This window comes from Rhipicephalus microplus, chromosome 2 (genome assembly GCF_043290135.1).
Source record: "Rhipicephalus microplus isolate Deutch F79 chromosome 2, USDA_Rmic, whole genome shotgun sequence".
Lineage (NCBI taxonomy): Eukaryota > Metazoa > Arthropoda > Arachnida > Ixodida > Ixodidae > Rhipicephalus > Rhipicephalus microplus.
In genome coordinates this window covers 245,361,892-245,381,259 of record NC_134701.1, presented here as the reverse complement: position 1 = coordinate 245,381,259, position 19,368 = coordinate 245,361,892, and the positions used below count along the sequence as shown (strand labels likewise).

General features: G+C 43.8%; 1 protein-coding gene across 1 annotated transcript; it reads left to right on the top strand.

Moving 5' to 3' along the window:
* Window positions 1–3,352: 3,352 nt before the first annotated feature.
* On the top strand, window positions 3,353–19,368 carry Mtmr6 (Myotubularin related protein 6). The gene is made up of 14 exons (XM_037421287.2): window positions 3,353–3,519; window positions 3,895–4,011; window positions 4,091–4,253; window positions 4,380–4,537; window positions 6,142–6,267; window positions 6,462–6,596; window positions 7,815–7,947; window positions 8,378–8,610; window positions 11,390–11,640; window positions 12,703–12,834; window positions 13,645–13,771; window positions 17,174–17,378; window positions 17,459–17,595; window positions 18,759–19,368. The coding sequence occupies exons 1-14, from the start codon at window positions 3,496–3,498 to the stop codon at window positions 18,903–18,905; spliced, it is 2,088 nt and encodes a 695-aa protein (XP_037277184.2). The 5' UTR covers window positions 3,353–3,495; the 3' UTR covers window positions 18,906–19,368.

The following is a 19,368-nucleotide window of genomic DNA, read 5'->3' as shown; positions in this document are numbered from 1 at the left end:
GCGCCACAATTTCCAAGAAACAATTCCTTTTCCCTTCTACTCTCCGGACCTTCTGGCAATCCCCAGACGTGATGTCACCGTTCGCGCCTGGTCAGGTCATCCAAATGAGGACCAGTCTGCCCGCAGTTACAGTCACTCACCACTCTTCCTCCTCGCGCGGTTAAAAGGAGCACTCGGCCAGGTGGGTGAGAAAGAGAAAAAAAATTTCTTTTGAAACACAAGCCCGGGTTCGAGCACTAGGGGGAGGCTTTCATTACTAGCCTCCCCTAAGATGGCATGTATATAATTAAGGAGAATTGTCCACGATGAGGTTGTTTCGCCCAGATTCGCCACCCAGGCCCCCCATGTAAGGTGAGACGAGCAGACAAACGGAGCACAGCGAAGGAAAGAGCGAAACGAGCGCGGGCCTCTTTCGGACAATGAAACGCGTGTAACTGCGCTAATACGGCACTGTTTCGAAAAATTCTCGCGGCTACGTGTTTGTTGAAGGCTCGTACACAACTGCAACACCACAACTATATTTCGACCTCTCAGTGGTCTGGGGCCCTTAAAGACATATCTCATTACATTACTGCGATAGCCTAGTAACAAAAATAAAAGCCAACATTTGTTTACACTGACCTGCAATGAAAACGCATCTGAGGTTTTTGTCGGAGCAAACTGCGGGAGCGTGCAAAGCACTGCTTGATAAGGATGCGCTCTTCATGATCATTTAACCTGATTCGACAGCGAGATGTGAAGTTACGTCACTCATCAATATCTCGTAAAGTAGTAATGGTCGTGAAGAAGTTTAGGCTCTGCGGGAAACAGAGAGTGGAACTTCATTAAACGGAAAGGGAGACTTGGGAGCTCTCATGGCTGAGGCCTTACGTCCATGGCTCCACTGGCTTTAGCCGTCCGCCATTCTTGATCAAGGAGCGTGAGCTACCCTCCCAGGTCCGAGATGGTGAGTTGTGTCTTAAAGGTTTGCTGAGGAAATCGGCTAAGTAGCTTGCTTTACAATCGCACTCCCACGAAATGTGGTAGAGAGCCGGCCTACCACCACACCCTGGACACACGGTCTCATAAAGTGTAGGGCGAATCGAGTGTAATTTCAGTAGATATGTGAAGATACGTCCGTCTGAATTTTTCGAAGGTCGGCGGCCCCTCCTCATTGAAGCATCTGTGAGGCACCACATACATTTGTCGCATGAAGCGCTAGTGAGCAGGAATGTCCCAAGGCAGCATTGGTACGGTCAACGAAATAGAGGGATTATCTGCTCGGTCCCGAAATGCGCGAGCTATGGCATCCGACCTTTCGTTGCCCTCAAGCCCTGCGTAAGTATTTTTCACCAGGAGGCGCTACTTTCTGTCTCCCATGTGGAGACAGGGCTCAGCGCCTTTGGGATGGTGGAAGTTGGACAGATGAAAAGAAGAAGGAAGATAATCAGCAGCAGGTCGCTATCGTCGCTGCGGATGAGGGCTCCTGATAAGCCGATATGGAGGTGACTGAGTTGGGTCGTGGTATCCTCGGCGATATATGGCGGGAAGGCGGCCGACAGGCCTCCTGGGAGTGGGTAGAATAATTGACGGCTCTCATCGGCGTTGCTGAAACCTGACGGCTATGGCTATGACCTTTGTCTCTGTCTTTGTGGCCGAGGCCATGCGCGCGGAGCACTCGTCAGCAGTGTCATGTCGTCGACGACCGTAATTGCATGCCTCTGCCAATCGTAACTGGCCACACGACAGCACAAAAAAGTAACACGAAGAGCCGAGCCTTCGACTACGGCTGCTCATTACAAAATAAACCAAAGGAAAATCGGAGGAAAGAAAAAAAGCCACAATTTTTTCTGAACGGTGAAGCATTGGCAGCGACAGCATGGTATGAGGATATTATTCCATGCAAGGTTCGCACTTGTGTAAATGGTGTATATGCATTAAACAATCACTATTAAACATGAGCATCGGCAGGGGGTTTCCAAAAAGTGCTCTTGCCCCTCACCAGAACTTGCCCTCACCCATGCTACATCAGTGCTTTCTTCCTCCCCCCACCCCCGCGATGCAACACTGCTTTGCACCCCACAAGAGAAAATCCTGCTGACGACCCTGCCATTCAACCAAAAACATGTGCACTATCACATAACCAAAGACACGTGCGCCTGTTTCTCTCGATAGCCGCGAAATCTCGCAGTCACAAAGTTATGACGAACTCGTTTTTGATCCAAAAGGAAATTGATTTGTGCCACTTTGTCTATCCTTTTGCGAGGTCATCTATGTGAAGAAGGCACCAGCCTCCACGCAATAGAACACGCGATCTCCAACACTCGGTGCTCACGTCGCGCATGACGAGTCATCGCATTAGTGACAACACAGCGACGGCGTCTATGCACATATATGTTGCTTTCTCGAAAGAAGAAATTCATAGACATTGGAGCAAAGATGGATTTTGAAAAACGAAGGCAACCAAGCTACGTTCACGTATTTCTTTTCAGATATTTCGTTCACAAAACTCAAGGCTCACATCAATAAACTAATTTTGTTACAACAAAAACCAAATCATCATGCGAATGTTATTACGTATCGGAAGGTTCAGTCACAATGCCGAGCAGTTTCGATCACGATTAAGTCCCTCCTGGATCTGAATTTTCGAACGTGATTAACGTCATTTCTGTATCTTGCGCGCAACAACCAATCACAATTGAAAAGTCCAATCATGATAACGCACCTGAATCGCAATCAAAACGGGCGTTCTCTGGCACAACTTTCACAGCGGCTTAGAAAAGAGGAAGAATTGTTTATTGTAATCATCTACGGCATGCGTTGGAGAAACTAGCTTCGTTAATTTTGGGATGCCACATCTGCCCTCTAAAAGGAGTTTGTGCCCGTTCGGCAGTATATTCTCTCTACAAACGGCATATATGATATAGCTTCTGTTTCATTTTTGAAAAATTGGCACTCACTATAGTGTCAACAACGTGATGTCACGCTTATAATGCACATGCTTCTTTCGTGATCTAGCTGTGCTATCGAGGAAGGAGCTTTCCTTCCTCCATGAGCTGTGCCCTGGGAGAGGAAAAGCGCACAAGATGGTTATTATTGCTTGATCATAACTTATAACATGAGGTTTTGTTTAGTCACTAGTGTTTGGAATCGCAAGAGGTAGTTCGGCAAAGGCAAATTTAGCGTAAAAAACTAAGCAGGTGCAACTATTAGTTCACGTACTTGATTATGATGACGCTTTCTCGGACGTGTAGACTTTGATTAGGTGAAAGCCTGTATGCTAGCCCACAGCTATATTCGGAGTGCGCGCCAACCACGCGTTGGCGCTCCGAGCGCTAGTTTTTTATGGCAAGCGGAACGCAGCGACAAAAGTACAAATGTGAGAGATGTAGCGAAGCGGCAAGCCTGCGTGTGGTTTTTAGGGGGGACGTAAACAAAACTCTTATCCCTCCTCTGTATGTGGGGGAGGCAGTTCCTCATGTGTTTATAGTTTATTTTCCTCTTGATTGGACCGCAATGGAAGCGATTCGGACCCCTAAAGTAAGTATCTTCTACTGTCCGTATGCTTGCTTAAAGCACCACCCCCCATTTCGTGCAATCTGGTACCAAGCCGGTAAATGCTCACAGCTGATACGGTGCCCCCGCGATCATCTGCCATCACAAAAGTGAGCGGCTTGTTGGACAAGCGGGTTCTCATGTGTGATATGTTACGGTAGAAGGAAACACGACGCAGGCAGCCTGGCACAAGTCTCAGTGCCTAGTGAACTTAGCTCATTGGCAGACATCTCACAGATATTGGGAAAGCGACCAAGCGCGAAATCACGAACGTAAACAAACGATGTATAACCAGTTTTTTCGAAGCGTTGCCGTTCATTTGTTGTAATCAGCTGTTTCGTTTTTTTTCCCTCTCGGCAGGTTGAAAATGTCCGCATGCTGGATCGATTCAACAACCGTAAATCTTCAACCGGGTCCCTTTATCTGACTACCACTCATCTAATTTTTTTCGACCCAGATCGCAAAAAAGAAACATGGGTAACGTTTCACTGCCCTTTGAATATCGCAGCCTGTTTACACTTTAAGAGCTCTTATTTGTGACCTCTTTGATTCGCAGATCCTTCACATGCACATTGCGTCGATAGCAAAGCTTCCCATTTCGGCAAACGGCACGCCGCTTCAAATTAGGTGCAAGAACTTCCTCTGTGTAACCTTTTTAATTCCTAAGGAGAGGGACTGCCATGACATCTTTATCTCTCTGCAGCAACTGTCCCAGCCCCGTGAGTACGAATTTACTGATGTGGACTAGACATTTTGTCATTGCCCACTTGTGCAAGTTTGCTCAGCACCCCTTTTAAATGTCACTAATGTGCAATGTTTTAAATCACGCACCCATTTTCTTTCAGTACACATCAACGACCTGTACTGCTTCCATTATACCGCATCAAATGAAGACCTCACAAAGGCAATGGGCTGGAGCAAGTTCGACTTCCAAGTGGAGTATGTTCGAATGGGTGTGCCAAACACCTATTGGTCGGCTACAAATATCAATCAAGAGTATGAGGTACACTTATTTTATCGTGCTTTATTCCATGAGGCATCATCACAAGTATACGAACCAATGCATATTATCTAATAGAGGCCACAATTTACACCTGCACTGCAGCTAAGGCACCAGCATCTACTGAGCATGTTCACGTATATGTGATATAAATAATTTTAGTTTTGGTTTGTCAGTTTTACCAGCTTTGGTTGATATTTTAAAGATATTTATCTATTTATTTATTTCACCCCTAAGGGCAAAGACATTATAAAGGGTGGTGGGAAAAAATTACATACATATACATCAGTAAAACAAACACAGTAAGTAATAATAACGGTAAAGTAAAACGGGCTCATATATTTAATTAACATTGGTTAGTGCTACTCGTAAATGTTTGTCGGTGATTGATGTGATTTCAGATTAAAGATGGTTCCACACGATCGCGGTGCGTAGTGAAAGTGATTGGGAGAATGTTTTCATTTTTGAAAAATCGAACACCTAATTTATGGCAATTATCTATGCGGGGGGACATATACTGGAGGGGCAGAAGAAGTGCGCCGTGAAGAGTTGGGTGATAATATATATTATGGAACAAGTTCAGGCGAGCAACTTTTCGATGCGTGCTTAAAGATGGAAGACAAAGGATGGCTTTCATAGCTGATTTGCTAGCAATGCGATTGTAGTTTATAGAGAATGAAACGAGCGAAGGTATTCCTAAGGCAGTGGTTAATTTTGTTTGCATTGGGTCCCACACAGAGGCAGCATATTCTAAATTTGGCCGATAAAGTATTAGTTTAACAGAAGAGGGAACAGTGGAAAAGTTGGGGCGTAGATAGCCTAGCATACGGTTAGCGTGCTATCTCAAAATTGTGTGGTTGCGTCGCTGCCATTGACAACTGTTTTCATGTCTTCAAATTGACAGTAGGACACGTGATGTGGTTATTATTAAGTGAATTTGTTTTCAGCTATGATGGCATCCACTTCAACACATATTTTATGGTGATTCCTGGTATGGAAAAAAATATTACGTCCCTTTGCTGTAGCCATTTGAAGTGTGCCACAAATACCAAACAATTCTTGCTTCGCATAAATTCTTAGTTTAGTCTGTGGCTCCCTTGTTCTTATACGTGGTGGGAAAAAGTTGCTTACTCTCTTTCCATGGCTGAATTCATAAAGTAGGAGACTGTATCTATAGAAATTCCTGCTGTGGCCTTGCTGGGTGTAGCCACAGTGTCATATGGAGAAAGGCACATCAAAATATGTGTTCTAAAGCATTAAGTAAAGCAGTGTTGTATGCTAATATATCTGTAGAGTATGTGTTCACATATCCTGATGTAAGGGTTCATTAGGTATTTTAGTTCTTTGTGATCTTCACATTCTCCAGTGTGTTTCAACATTGCAGCATGGCAGCATCTGTATATCACCATGAGTTCTATGCAGTGTATGCAGTGCAGACACAGGGCAGAACAAGTTTACAGTGGAGCCACTGACCATGTGCATTATTGTAGAATTCGCACTGGACTGTAGCAAATTGGGCTCTGAAGTTGGACACACATAGCATGAATCCTTCTTGCTTTGACATTCTGGGGATCGCATAACTAATTTCTTGTGGGTCTATATTCCAGATTTGTGATACATACCCTAGGCACCTATATGTCCCCTCCGTGGCCAGTACTGCAATACTCGTGGGCAGTAGTCAGTTCCGCAGTAAAGGGAGGTTGCCCGTTCTCTCCTACTTGAATAAAAACATGGTGAGTGCAAGTGCTGAATGTTTATTGGATGTAATCCGACGAGGCTCCGAAAGTCTTATGCACACATCATAAATTGAACGATGCTGTTCGTAGCGAAGTAATAGGCTAGCGTCTAATTTTATTGTACTGTAGTTTGTTGGCTCGCGTGTGTTTTTTCATGAACTACGACTAAACTGGATTAATCCTCTTTCCAGGCAGCAATATGCCGATGCAGTCAGCCACTCTCAGGATTCTCAGCACGATGTGTTGAAGACGAGCAACTTTTGAATTGTATCCTGAAATCAAATCCTACCTCCAAATTTATGTATGTGGTGGACACACGGCCTCGGGTGAGTCTCGCACTCACTGTTAATCTACTTGTCTTCTGTGCGTATGCTGATGAAGTTGTCATAAGATATAGTCGTGGTGCCCTCGCTTCTTGCACTTCCTATCTTAACTTGCTTCTGTGGTATGTATGACTGGGTAATAAACAAGCCGTAACACACTTGCCAAAAGATAAAGGTACTTTTATCTTTAAAGATATTTTTATCTATAAAAAATACTTGCCAGAAGATAAAGATAATTTGGTACACACTAGCTTTATGGCCCTTGTTTTATGAAATGCCATATGAACCATAATCCACCAGTTCACTTAAAGTGATGTGCTTCAGAAAAAAAGCACTGTTTGGGTTGAAACCATTCCCTGCCTTCTGTGAGGCAACTATTCTATAAAAAGACCAACAACCTACTTTCTTTTGCACAACAGAAAGCTCACCACTAAGAGTGTCTTGTTACAAAATGATAATGTGAAGCACTGTGGAACATTTGTTATCAGAATTTTTATATCTCCAGTGAATATGAGGTCATATACACACGTTACAATGCGATTTGCAAACAGTGAGCCTGGCAGTGGTTCGTGTTCGAGCGTGTTGGTTTATTGCGCATGTGTACACTCTGCACATGCGCCACGGCTCGCCACAGTCCACTGGCGGCCATTAAAGCAGTGCCGCTAATTACCTTGTAAGCAGCACAAAATCGAGCAGGAATGAGCAATAATATAAACACTGTAATTCTGAGGACAAATTATGGCACACATGACAGCATCAGACTCAGTGGCTACGTACGGCAAAATAATCTACTTGTAGTGGAGCTTCAAAGCTCTTCCGCTAGGCTGCGCGACGTACCGGTTTCTGTTACCTTTAAATATAATTTAAAAATATACATTCTACTTAGCTCGCAAAAAGGATGCTTGAATCTGCCGCTATAATTTACAGTCTTTTTTATTTCCACCAGAATTTATTTACACGTTCTTGCCAGTGGTCTGTCCTTTTAAGTTTGCGCGAAGTCAAGGAAATGTTCTTGTGACAGCCAAAGTAGATGTCTAAGCGTACTAGACTTATTGTATGGTCCCACAGAGATTCTTTATTTAGCACTGCATTAGGTGCTCGGCTTGGTAAAAAAAAATGTAACAAGTCTGTACCAACCATCATTTATTGTACTGTTCTAGTCTCTAGAGAGATGGTTGTCTGTTCTTGTGCTTATAATATGCGTATTCTCCCTTTGTGCAGATCAATGCAATGGCTAACAAGGCTGCTGGAAAAGGCTACGAGAATGAGAACTTCTATGAGAACATCAAGTTTCAGTTCTTTGGCATAGAAAACATTCATGTAATGCGCAATAGCCTGCAGAAGCTCATCGACAGTGAGTGACATGCATATTTCTCAGTGCACATGGAATGCGTACGCTTGATGTGCCCCCTCACTGTGCATGCTCTCAACCAAAGCTAAACAAACCTCACCCAAAATATTTTGTCGATTAAGCCATAGTATATCAGGCTGGGTTGGCCGGTTTGCCAGGTAAATTATGGCCACTTAGCATAAACTGACGTACTATAAAAAAGGGAGCGAAGAGAGGGTAGGACAGTGAGCACTAAAATTTCAACTGGTCAAGCTTCGTTCATATGCACGCTACTGCCAGCATCGTTATGACTGCTGCCCACAACTCCAGTTGCCACTTGGCAATCAGTAAATGCCAATAAGTATGCATACTATGATACCGGGATGCTTAAACATGGGTGAAAGCGGATAGTATCTGACAAAGGATGTTGCGGCTGGACTTTGCCATCTTACAGCGTGCGAAGCAAGTGAACCCTCAATGGGGGCCTTTCTGGGAGGACTGGAGGCAAGCGGGTGGCTGCGACACGTCCGAGCCATTCTGGAGACCGCGCACTTTGTGGCCCGAGCAGTGGAAGACGGCGTGAGCGTGTTGGTGCATTGCTCGGATGGCTGGGACCGCACAGCGCAGACATGCTCCCTGGCAAGCCTCCTGCTGGATCCTTACTATCGCACCATCATGGGTTTTCAGGTTAGCACAATCTTGTGGTTCACACCATCGTTTGAAACCAAGTAAGGCCGCCTCATCGAGGCTATAAACCTTTTTCTTACCAAGATTTTTGGCCAAAAATAGTAAATTGAAAATGCAAGCACACATTTCTATACCGAAATGCTTACTTTGAGCGTGCTTTCAATTTTTTTACTGCACCATCTATTCAAGAGAAGGAGAACTCGGCAACATGAATCAGATTAGCTTCATTTGCATGGACGAGCTCAGCTCGTCTTCCTTGGGGAGATGGTTAAAGAGGTATTGAGGAACTGTCATGCATATCATAGGTTTATGATATAGTAGTGTCATCCTCTGTCGGGATGCGGTAGTTGTTCGCTTAAGAAACTTGCACTTGACAAAAAAATCTTCGTGGGGAAGTCTGTGGAGCTGTGCGAATAGAAAATTTCTGGTTGCAAAGCGAATTCAAATATGAAGTTTTATTGTGAATGGAATCAAATATTTTTTTTTGAAATATTTTTCGAATACCTTGAAGCAAAATTGCAGAAAAAAGGTTGCTGAGGATCCTTAAGCACATTCTTAAGAGGTAAGAACACGGAAGTGTTTTTTCTTTAAGGCTAGGATGGTGAAGTGCTGGAGGGATGGTGCTCCCTGGTTGTTTTACAAAGGACAAGGCATTGCATAGGCCGAATTATATTTAGTATTTACACGACTTCGTGCAACCATTGTGGTGTCACAACTTCTTACACGTGAAAGAGAAAGACTCTATTTCCTCCACCTCTCCCTTTTTTTTTCTGCTGATTGGCAGACAAGGGCATCGAATTTCAAGTTGCTAATCTACCCTGTAGATGTGAATGTATGAAAACATCTGAAATTTCGTATGCCGAAAATCTCTAATTTTTTTTAATTTCTGGTCCATAATGGCATTACCTAAAGCACCCACCTCTGCCATGTAGATTTAAATCAGCACTTCTGTGAGTCGATTCATTCAAGGCTGGGCAGAGATATTCAGAAAAGTATTCTGGAATGCAGATATAGAAATACAAGCACTGGAAGCTCATATTCAGATACTGAGATACATTTGTCTGACGTAATGGGATATTTCTGAAATACTTTTGCAAAGAAGAATGTATTTCGGAATACAGATACAGGAATACAAATACAAGAATACAAATACTGTAATACCTGTTTAAATTTGGGAATAACGCTTCATTAGGCACATACATTAGGGGCAGGACAATACGTGTATTGTTTGTTTCACTGCATTGAAACTTGCATGTCAAGCATATCACTTTAATTACAGTCTACTCTCATTAATTGAAACTCGGAGAGACCTCTGAATTTTGTTTCAATTATCAAGAAGTTTGAATTATAAGAAGTTTTCATATATATGACTCTGGATGAGGTGACATCACACACTATGAGTAGGCATTGATTTTATCACATTTAAAGTTCTTTAAAGTGTTTTTGAGCCCTAACTGCACGCTGTGAACAGAAAGCAGAGGTGCAAAGTTCACAAGCTTATTGGCCATTCACTGCTTATCAGACCTTTTAAAGAAATCGTGGATTTCCAACTGCTTCATTGCTATAGGTACATTCCTTCAGCAGAAAGCTCTCTATACCAGTTGAGAAGCATTGCGGTTCATCACGCTTGTGTTTGTTTCAAACATTTGCTTACTTGCAAAGCCTTTTTCCTTGAAGGCCTCAGGTGCTTATCTTTCATTTTTAGACTGTTAGGATTATATAAGCATGCAAGTTTTTAAATAGTAGTAGAAACGCAGCAGATATTTTCTGGTATGGACCTGCAAAAGGTATGAATTAACCGAATGATTATGTATAATCGATATGTATTCTCATTCGGTATGTTGACCAAATGAGAATAGAGTGACAACCAAAATGTTGAATTTTGTTTGAATAACTGCAAGTATAAATTATTGGTGTTTGAATTATCGCAAGTCTACTGTACTTACGAACACAAGTATACATTTATTCTAGAGATAAGATCTCTATTGCTGAGATAGTTGTTGCATTAGCTGCTCTTAAGAAATAGCAGGATCCCTAATACTACATTATCATTTGGACAACGCTGGTTCAGCCTCAACAAAAAACTCGCAAAAGACACAAGGCTCGTGAAAAAGATAATGGTGCGGCAGCTGCCTTGAAAGACTGTGACTATTGTCGGAAGAGCATGACTGCCTTCATATTCCGCCGCCGCATCATTGGGCACATTACTACGTGGGTCATTTTGTGCGTGTGAGGAAAGCTTCGGTACCTCTCACTGTGTTGGAGGCCAGCGGTGCGTCTTCGCTTGTCAAAGCACAAAAGTCCTTTTTTCCTCTTAGAAAGCGGGCACTAATTTTTGACGAAAGAAAAAAAAAAGTAGCACAATACCTATCTCTTCTGCAGTATCACAATATAATTGATACATCTTAAAGGTATTTCATCTTAAAGGCATAACGTGGCAACAGAAAGCACAAGAGCGAGTTGATTGGCGGATCATGAGAGAGGCCTTTGCCCTGCAGTCGGGCTGATGATGATCATGAAAGGTATTTCACTGCTGAGATACCAATAAATTTAGAAATGCATCACAATGCTGCTTACCCCTAGATTCGTTAGTTGTAGCAGAGTTCTAAAGGTAGGTTTCTTGCAATACTAGAATGTAATGCGGTGAAGCATAAGAAAAGAAAAATGATGAAGGGGTCATTGTAACGGCGCAGTGCATCTCTGTGTTGGAACCAGCATTTTCTTGAGGCAGGATGTAAGTGTTGGCGTTACCAGGGTCTTTCCTCTGTACGTTTTGCAGGCTTTGATTGAGAAAGACTGGCTGGCCTTTGGGCACAAGTTCATGGACCGATGTGGCCTGGTTCAGGGCGACCAACGCGAAGTGGCACCCGTGTTCACCCAGTTTGTGGACGCCGTCTGGCAGCTGATGCACCAGTTTCCCTCCTCGTTCCAGTTCAACGAACGCTTCCTGCTCACCATCCATGACCACGTCTACTCGTGCCAGTTTGGCACTTTCGTCGGGAACTGCGAGAAGGATCGCCTTGACTTGAGGTTGGTACTGCTGGGATTGAGCGGCACTGGGGATCTGTGTACCTACTTCAAACTTCTTTGAACTATGCGCGAGCATCTTGTAAAAGTTGGCCATCATCATACTGTTTGCAAGAATTCTACTATATGTACAGTACTCATGGATTGAAACGCGACATTGTGTTTTTTTTTTAATGTAAAAGCAATTGCTTGGGACAACTATGTCATGTTGCTGCACACTGGCCATTTATGGTAATCTTAGATTTGGTGTAAGGGTTCAATTCAAAATTATGTCGACATGACACAAGCAGACAATTGGGTTCGTAGTTAGGAACGGTGCAAGAACACGAGACACAAAAATGATGAAAACACAAGGATGGGTACCGGACTCTTAACTAATCTTTATTCATGACAGGGAGAGCATGACGGGGCCTTTCGTGTTGCATTGCCTGATTTTTTTGTGACCATGTGCCTGTATGTATGTGTGAGTCAACATGAATTATATTTTCGCGCTGTTTTTAACTATGGCAGAAACTGTAGATGATGGAAACAAAGGTACGTGCTTTACTTAACCCTAAATTTTTGCATTTCAATATGCAAGTACAGTACCTTGCAAGGTGAGATAGCTGCCAGTACTATAGCAATGTCATATTGACCTGACAAGTAATCATGAGCATCGTCTTTAGCTCTGTGGTTTAGTGTTCATGGGCTTGTCTGATTATGCATTGAAGCCTTTTTTTAGCAAAGTGCTTGGAACAGTCAAATTATGTACTAGGAATAGATATACTAGGAATAGTCGGTTATACTGGTAACTTTATTGTAAACGTGTTCATTGTAGGAATGTTTGACTGCAGTAAAGACTGCTTACAAGCGAATCTAGAGAAACGAGAACTGGAAAGCATTCGTCTTCATCGGCAGGTTTATTCCTCAATTAGTGTGCATACTTGGGTGTAGAATTAATTATTCTGCGTTTGTGAGCTCGTAAGACCTTCTGTGCCACCTGTCAAAATGTTTTCTGAAGAAAGTGCTACTGTTTACGAGCAATCGTTAAGTAACAATGCTTAAGGAACAATGCTTCTGCCATAGGCTGAGCTCCAGGACCTACTCACTGTGGGCCTATCTGGGCAACCACATCTCGGAGTACATCAACCCCCTGTACAGGACAGACAGGAGAGGAGCTGACACCCTGCACCCATCACTGGCTCCACAGGCCATCAGGTCTGCAACAAGTTTGATTTTTAAACTTCGGTAACACTCAAAATAGTGCTGAAAGACATTAACATATTGGGTCACCTGTGTTGCATGAAGCTGTCTCTAGAGCAATAGGTCTATGTTTGTGCATGTCGAGTTTGTGTGTCGGCTTGAACTGCAGGTGTGAAATTATCCCGTGTTTTCCGTTGTGGTATCTCACATAGCTGGAGTTGCGTTGGAGCGTCAAATTCCATAAACCAACTTAACACACCTTTCTCTACTTGGTAAGAATTAAACCATAGCTAAAAGCCTTTCCACAAACTTTTTTGTTGTTTGTCCTTAGGCCATGCCTCAATGGCATGGAACGCAAAAATGCTTGCGCACTTCGAACCTTATTTCCAAACAAATACTTGATTCAGCTGCCACATGCAAGCTAAAGTTAATGTTGCACACATACTTACTTTGTTTTGCCAGCCTTCCAGGGTAAGGGACCTGTGTTGAGGCACCTCACAGAACTACAAAAAATCTGCACTTTCGTCGCAATGCCATATATACTGCCAGTGGCCACCGAAGGTGCCGAGTGCAAAATTGGTATGGCCAAGCGTGTGCATAAAAGTGGTTCAGTAGAGAAACATGGCTGTTAACACTGGTGAGCGTACTTTAAGAAAGACTTGTCATGCTGGTAAAATATACATTTTTTTCTGATAAAAACAGAGGTAGTGCATGTTACTGACGTTCTCTCGGACAAATACGTAGCACATACAAGTCCAAGTTCAATGCGGGTGTTCCAAAACAACAGTTTTAGAGCTGTCAGCATTATGCGTGTCTTGTCCGCAGGTTCTGGAGGGGTATGTACAACCGATTTGAGAATGGAGTCCATCCACGTGAACCCCTGAGTGATATCCTGGCCGCTACAAAAGATCACATCCTCAGCCTGGAAGACCACATCCAACACCTCGTCAAGGTGTGTGTGCATCGTCCCTTTACATTGGGTAATGCTCAGAACAGCAGAATTGATCCTTTAACCATTCAAACTACCAAATTCCTAACCGAGAACTTAAGATTATGCATGCTGCATCATTAGTAGCAAAGCATATGCATTCCAGTGAATTGGCAAAAACTGACGAATTCAACTGCCGGAAGATTGTACCTCGACAAGATCACTGGTGGCTTCCAGCAGACTTCAAGCAACCTGTATCTACAGTGGTGTTCTGGTGGTTATGGCGTTCGACTGCTGGCACGGAAGTCGTGGAATTGAATCTCGGCTGCAGCAGCCGCATTTCTATGGAGGCAACATGCTAAAGGCATGTGTGCCGAGATTTAGGTACTTTATAATCATAGGAGGTTGAAATTTTTGGGAAAATCCTCAAATATTTTTATTATTTCAGCAACATATTTTACCAAGAATGTCAATTCAACTTCGACGTGGGTGTCTGTTTTTTGCTATGCATACTTCGTCAATAATGCTATGGGTCGTCAGCAGTACCTTTTAGACGTGCGTGTTACTGTTGAAAAATCTGAGCTTTGTACTTTATAACCCGATCGATGCTTTTTTGGTTGTTGGAATTATCCTGGCTGCTGCATTGGCACGGTCTTGGCACAGAGCCCACTGATTTTGTATGCGTCGTGTTCCAACTTCACATGTTCATCACATTGCCACTTTTACATTTGACATTGGGCATGACAGATATAGTGGTGTGCAGATTATATGTTTTACTGCACAAACACTGCATCCAACGAAGAACTGGCTTCACATGCACACACTGTGCAGAGCTTTGGCATATCGTGGCTGCTTCTGCTTTCTCACAATCCACAATGTATGCCATATTGTAGTTGATGGCTAGCCTATGTTTTTTTAGATTTCAGCGCAATGGGAAATTAGTCTGCAGAATTTTTCTTGATGGTACCTTGTTTTGTGGATGTTACCTGCTTGAAATGTGCAGATGTGCGAGCCCATTAACAGAATGCAAAGGGTTAATGCATCTCAAGCAGGTAACTGCGCTGTGTTGTTTGTTAAAAGGATACTGAAATACTTAAAAAAGAACAAGAATATGGTGTCATGATACGTAATTTCATGCAGCGAATGAGAAAATCCAGTCGAAAATTTGCATAAACCAACGCAAATAACTTCATTTTGCCGAAAACAAGCAGCACGCACAACGGCCGCCATCGCGAGTCTTGCCGCCGCTGTGATTGGTTGAAGCTCCATGACGGCACTATCAGGAAGGTGGGGACAGCTGACTGAGCTCGCCGGCAGTCAATGCTGTGTTTATCTGTTGAGGCGCTGCACCGTGCTCCCTACCAGGCTGCAGAAATTGGGCGCCTTTTTCTTTTCTTACCACTACCACCACCACTACCTGTTGAAATCGGGCAGTTGCTGTAAGTATGGCAAACTGTGAAAGCCGGACCGAGTTCGCTGTACATCCACACATGTTCGAGCCGGTCACCACTTTACGGGCGACGACTAAAGCGGCACAGGAAAGCGAGTCCCAACCAGCCACCTTCACCCGCGTCGGAAACATAGACTGGCGCATATAAGATGCATGCCAGTGCTTAATTTTACTGTAGTAGACTGTTACAAATGATACGCTTATCGGTGGATATGAAATTCGATAGGAAAGAGCAGCATCAGCACTCCCTTTTAGCTTATTGGCACAATCCACGCTACGCGCAGGTCAGCATGTAGAAACATCAGGCTATTTGTAGATTTCACAGCTCAGAGTGCGGCGTTGTTAATGCAGTCAGTATCGTACTTTGCAGCGGGCAAGGCACACGCGATGAATCAGTGTGCTACCCCAAGAGGGGGGGGGGGGGGGGGGCAGACGAGTGTCGCTCTTGCTGCAGTGGTGATATGTGCTCTGAACTGCGCTGAAAATTGCGAACGAAAAGTGTGGCTCATAAATTGAAATTCTGTTTTCTTTTTTTTATATAATACCGTTGCTTTTTTAAAATTCTGCCCAGTACTACATTGATGATGTTTTAAAATGCAAACGGTGTATTAGCTGCGCTAGAAGCATATGACCGTTGTGTAAAATAGCTGACTTCGAATATGCGTACTGATACCTTTGTACATATGTTGTCGCTATAGGTGCTCATGCACGTACTGCATGCAAATGGTGAAAGAGGAGTGCTGCTGCTGCTTCAAAATTGGGCAGACTCGCGACCGCCACAGCGCGCTTCATCTTGTAGGTTTGAAGTATTTTCTTATAACTGCAGCGGCCCATTTTGCAGCCATCTTCTGATCCCGAGGAAACTTTTGAAAAGCAACTTCATCGCGACCGTAAGTGCTGCAACATATGTCGCGCAGTAACTTGGCATCGCGGGTCCCCTCAACCTTGCAAAAACTCAACTAGTGAATGTTGAATGGCGAAACTCTCTGATCAGAAGAAGAGAACAGTGCAATGGCGAGAAATCCGTACGAACTGGTGGCAGAACTGATGCTTCGCCAGGCAGCAAATCGCAGCAGAAACAAGGCACAACCGCGAAGTAAAAAAGCTAAGCTAACTGAGCGACGCAGGCGGTCCAGCACACAGTTGCCCACTGGGCCGCGGCTCGACCCTGATGGTAGCGTCGCCTCTCCACGTGTCTATCTCTCTCGTGTTCCGCCCCTACACGCCAGGGGGCATTCTTTTGGTCGAAGTTTGCTCGCTCATAGAGCCGTTGTTTAATAGAACCTCGCGAAAAAAACCTTCGTAGACATGTTGTAAGAGGTTGCGGATACCGAATTCGCAAAAAATTCGCGAATTCAAAACCTGTTCAGTGTCCCTTTAAGCGCAATAGGTGCGGCAGTGGCACAGTGATTGCAATTCAAGGTTCCCGGTTCCGAGAGACAGGGATTGTTTTCAGCTTCCAGATATACAAACTAATGCACCAGCGCAAGTTAGGCTTTACGAATTGCTAGTAGATTGCGCAAGTGGCTTTTCCAGCCCTATTGTCGTGAGTACTCTGAGATTTTATTGTGACGTGGCTGTAATCACGTCATCAAATCATGAACCACATGAATGGTATGGAAGAAAACTGCCCCTGAAAGGGGGCCCGTGTAGCAGACTCGTCAAGTAGCAGCAAAAATAAAAGTTATGATGAGAATCCGCAAATAAAGTATGTGTGATCACTTGGCACCGTTCACAGTGCTAAATACAACAGTCGTAGCGGCAGTACCAGGCTTTTGAAGAAAGAGATGGGCCTGACCCACGTAAGAGCTGCAGCACGTCAGAATTGCAGGAAGTAAGTTTGGCTCTTACACGAGTGTATACAGTGAACATGCGTGGCAGTATTGTGGTTTTGGCACGTAAGTAGTGTGGTTTGGCAGTTATGTTAAGTGAAATGTAGTAGCTGGCAAATAATAGGAGTACATATCTGTGTGCAGCGCATAGCGCAGCTGCGAGAGCTGCTGCACCACGCGGACACCCCGAGCAAGGACCTGGATTCTGTGCTGGGGGAGTCGCTGACCGGGGACGAGCTGGACTCCCAGCCGGCCTCTTCAGAAGGGGCCGTCAGCGTGCGTGACTCGGGGTTTGGAGATGCGGACTACAACGAATGCAAGGAGCTTCGACAGAAGCTGCATCAACACAGTGAGTGCGCTGCTTCTGCCGCCGTCTTGATCTTTCCATGTGGTTCGCAACTTGCTTTCTAAAGAATTTCTTTGTTGCAGAGCTGGGGGACAGTTTTGGTTCCACAGTGCTTCAGAAGTTAATGGAAGAGTTTGACTCAGTTGCTGTGGACTGGAAGTCGTTTAGGAACATCAAGGAATGTCCCTGCTCCACACCGTTTGACCACTTCAGGAGAAAGGTAATCCAATTGCTTATTCAGTAGACTGTCATTAAACGGACCCTGAAGCAACCAGGAAGATATCTTCTATTCAACAAGAGTCCATATTACTGTGAAATGAACATGGGTGCAGAATTCAAGTACAAAACTAATTATATTGAAGGTAGATGTTCCAATTGGGCAGCATTTTTGTCTAATTGTCTAATAGATTTTCGTTTGCCGAGTCTGCTGTATATGTACTAGTGTGGTGAAGAAGTTGGTAGATTTAATGAAGGTAGATGTTCCAATTGGGCAGCATTTTTGTCTAATTGTCTAATAGATTTTCGTTTGCCGAGTCTGCTGTATATGTACTAGTGTGGTGAAGAAGTTGGTAGATTTAATGAAGGTAGATGTTCCAATTGGGCAGCATTTTTGTCTAATTGTCTAATAGATTTTCGTTTGCCGAGTCTGCTGTATATGTACTAGTGTGGTGAAGAAGTTGGTAGATTTAATGAATTTCTCATATTTCTAGCCATTTTTTGTGTACTAATGTAATGTAGTACATTGTTAGCATAAATGAACAGAATGCAGTTATATTGGATGCAAAGTTTATTGAAATCGCATCACATTCATTATTAGAAGAGAAATTTAAGCATAGTTTATTTGTGAATTTCGTACTGTTAAGTGTAAAAGTGATGTTGCAGCTTTCAAAGTCTTTTTGGGCAAATAAAATCTCTGGCTCACTTAAAACATAACACCATTAATTTTCTTACTGATGAATTTATGGGGCCACAGTGGATGCCATGAAAAAAGTCACAAGCAAGTTAGTGCAGAAAAGTCAAGGCGGTGTTACCGCCCTTTTATTTTTTTGACTTGCCATGCATATTCTCGTGGCAAGAGTCGTGGTTTTGCTATTCCAGAAGGGTAATTTACTAATGTTAGTAGTATAACTGATCTTCTTTAACATGCCTTCAATAACAAAGACACAGGCTGCATTCCTGGGCACAATGGGGTGCAGGAATGCAAAGTGGCATTAGCACAGCTCTTACATAGCCTATCTGTGTAGCCATTGTGTATTGTTTGTACGTAACGAAGGACCTGAATGTAGAAAAGCTCTGCCCTGCTTGTATGCACAAGCACAGCTGCTTCACAGATTTGGAGATATTACGGTACCCCAACATAACTGCACGCCTCGTTTGTTTCAGTTCCACTGCTGGAGCTGCGGAGACGTGTTCTGCATTCGTTGCATAGACAAGAGGTTGTGTCTACCCGGGCACATGACCAAGCGACCTGTACCGGTTTGCCGACACTGTTACAAAGAACTGACGCACACCAATTCGATAGATTCTTAAATCAGCTGGGACAGGTGCCTCCTCCTCCCATTCACCCATCCTTCACTTTCTACCCCTTCGTACTGCAAGGATCCATCGAGTCGAACGTGTCGCGTCCTCGCGAAAACGTCATCACAACATTCTTTTTGTATGTTCGGGAAATGTGGTAGAGACAGAAAAAAAGCACTTATGTTGCTACCGTTGCACACGATGTGAGGTCCGCAGCTGCGCTGTCCAGATCGGGAACAGTTAGTAGTACCATTGCGTTGATATCTTTCATTAGCCTAGGAATCGTTAGGTCCAAGCCCAAGACGAGGACGTGACAGGCTTCACTCGTCTCATGACTACTATCAGGTCGTAGGCCATAGCTATGCAAGAAAAAAATATGCTTAAGGAAGGGATTTTCGTCGTAGACATGGCTGCTGCTGTTTCGAGACCTCCAAGACCAGTTTTTGCTGCTTGCTTTTAATGCCTGTTGCGACGG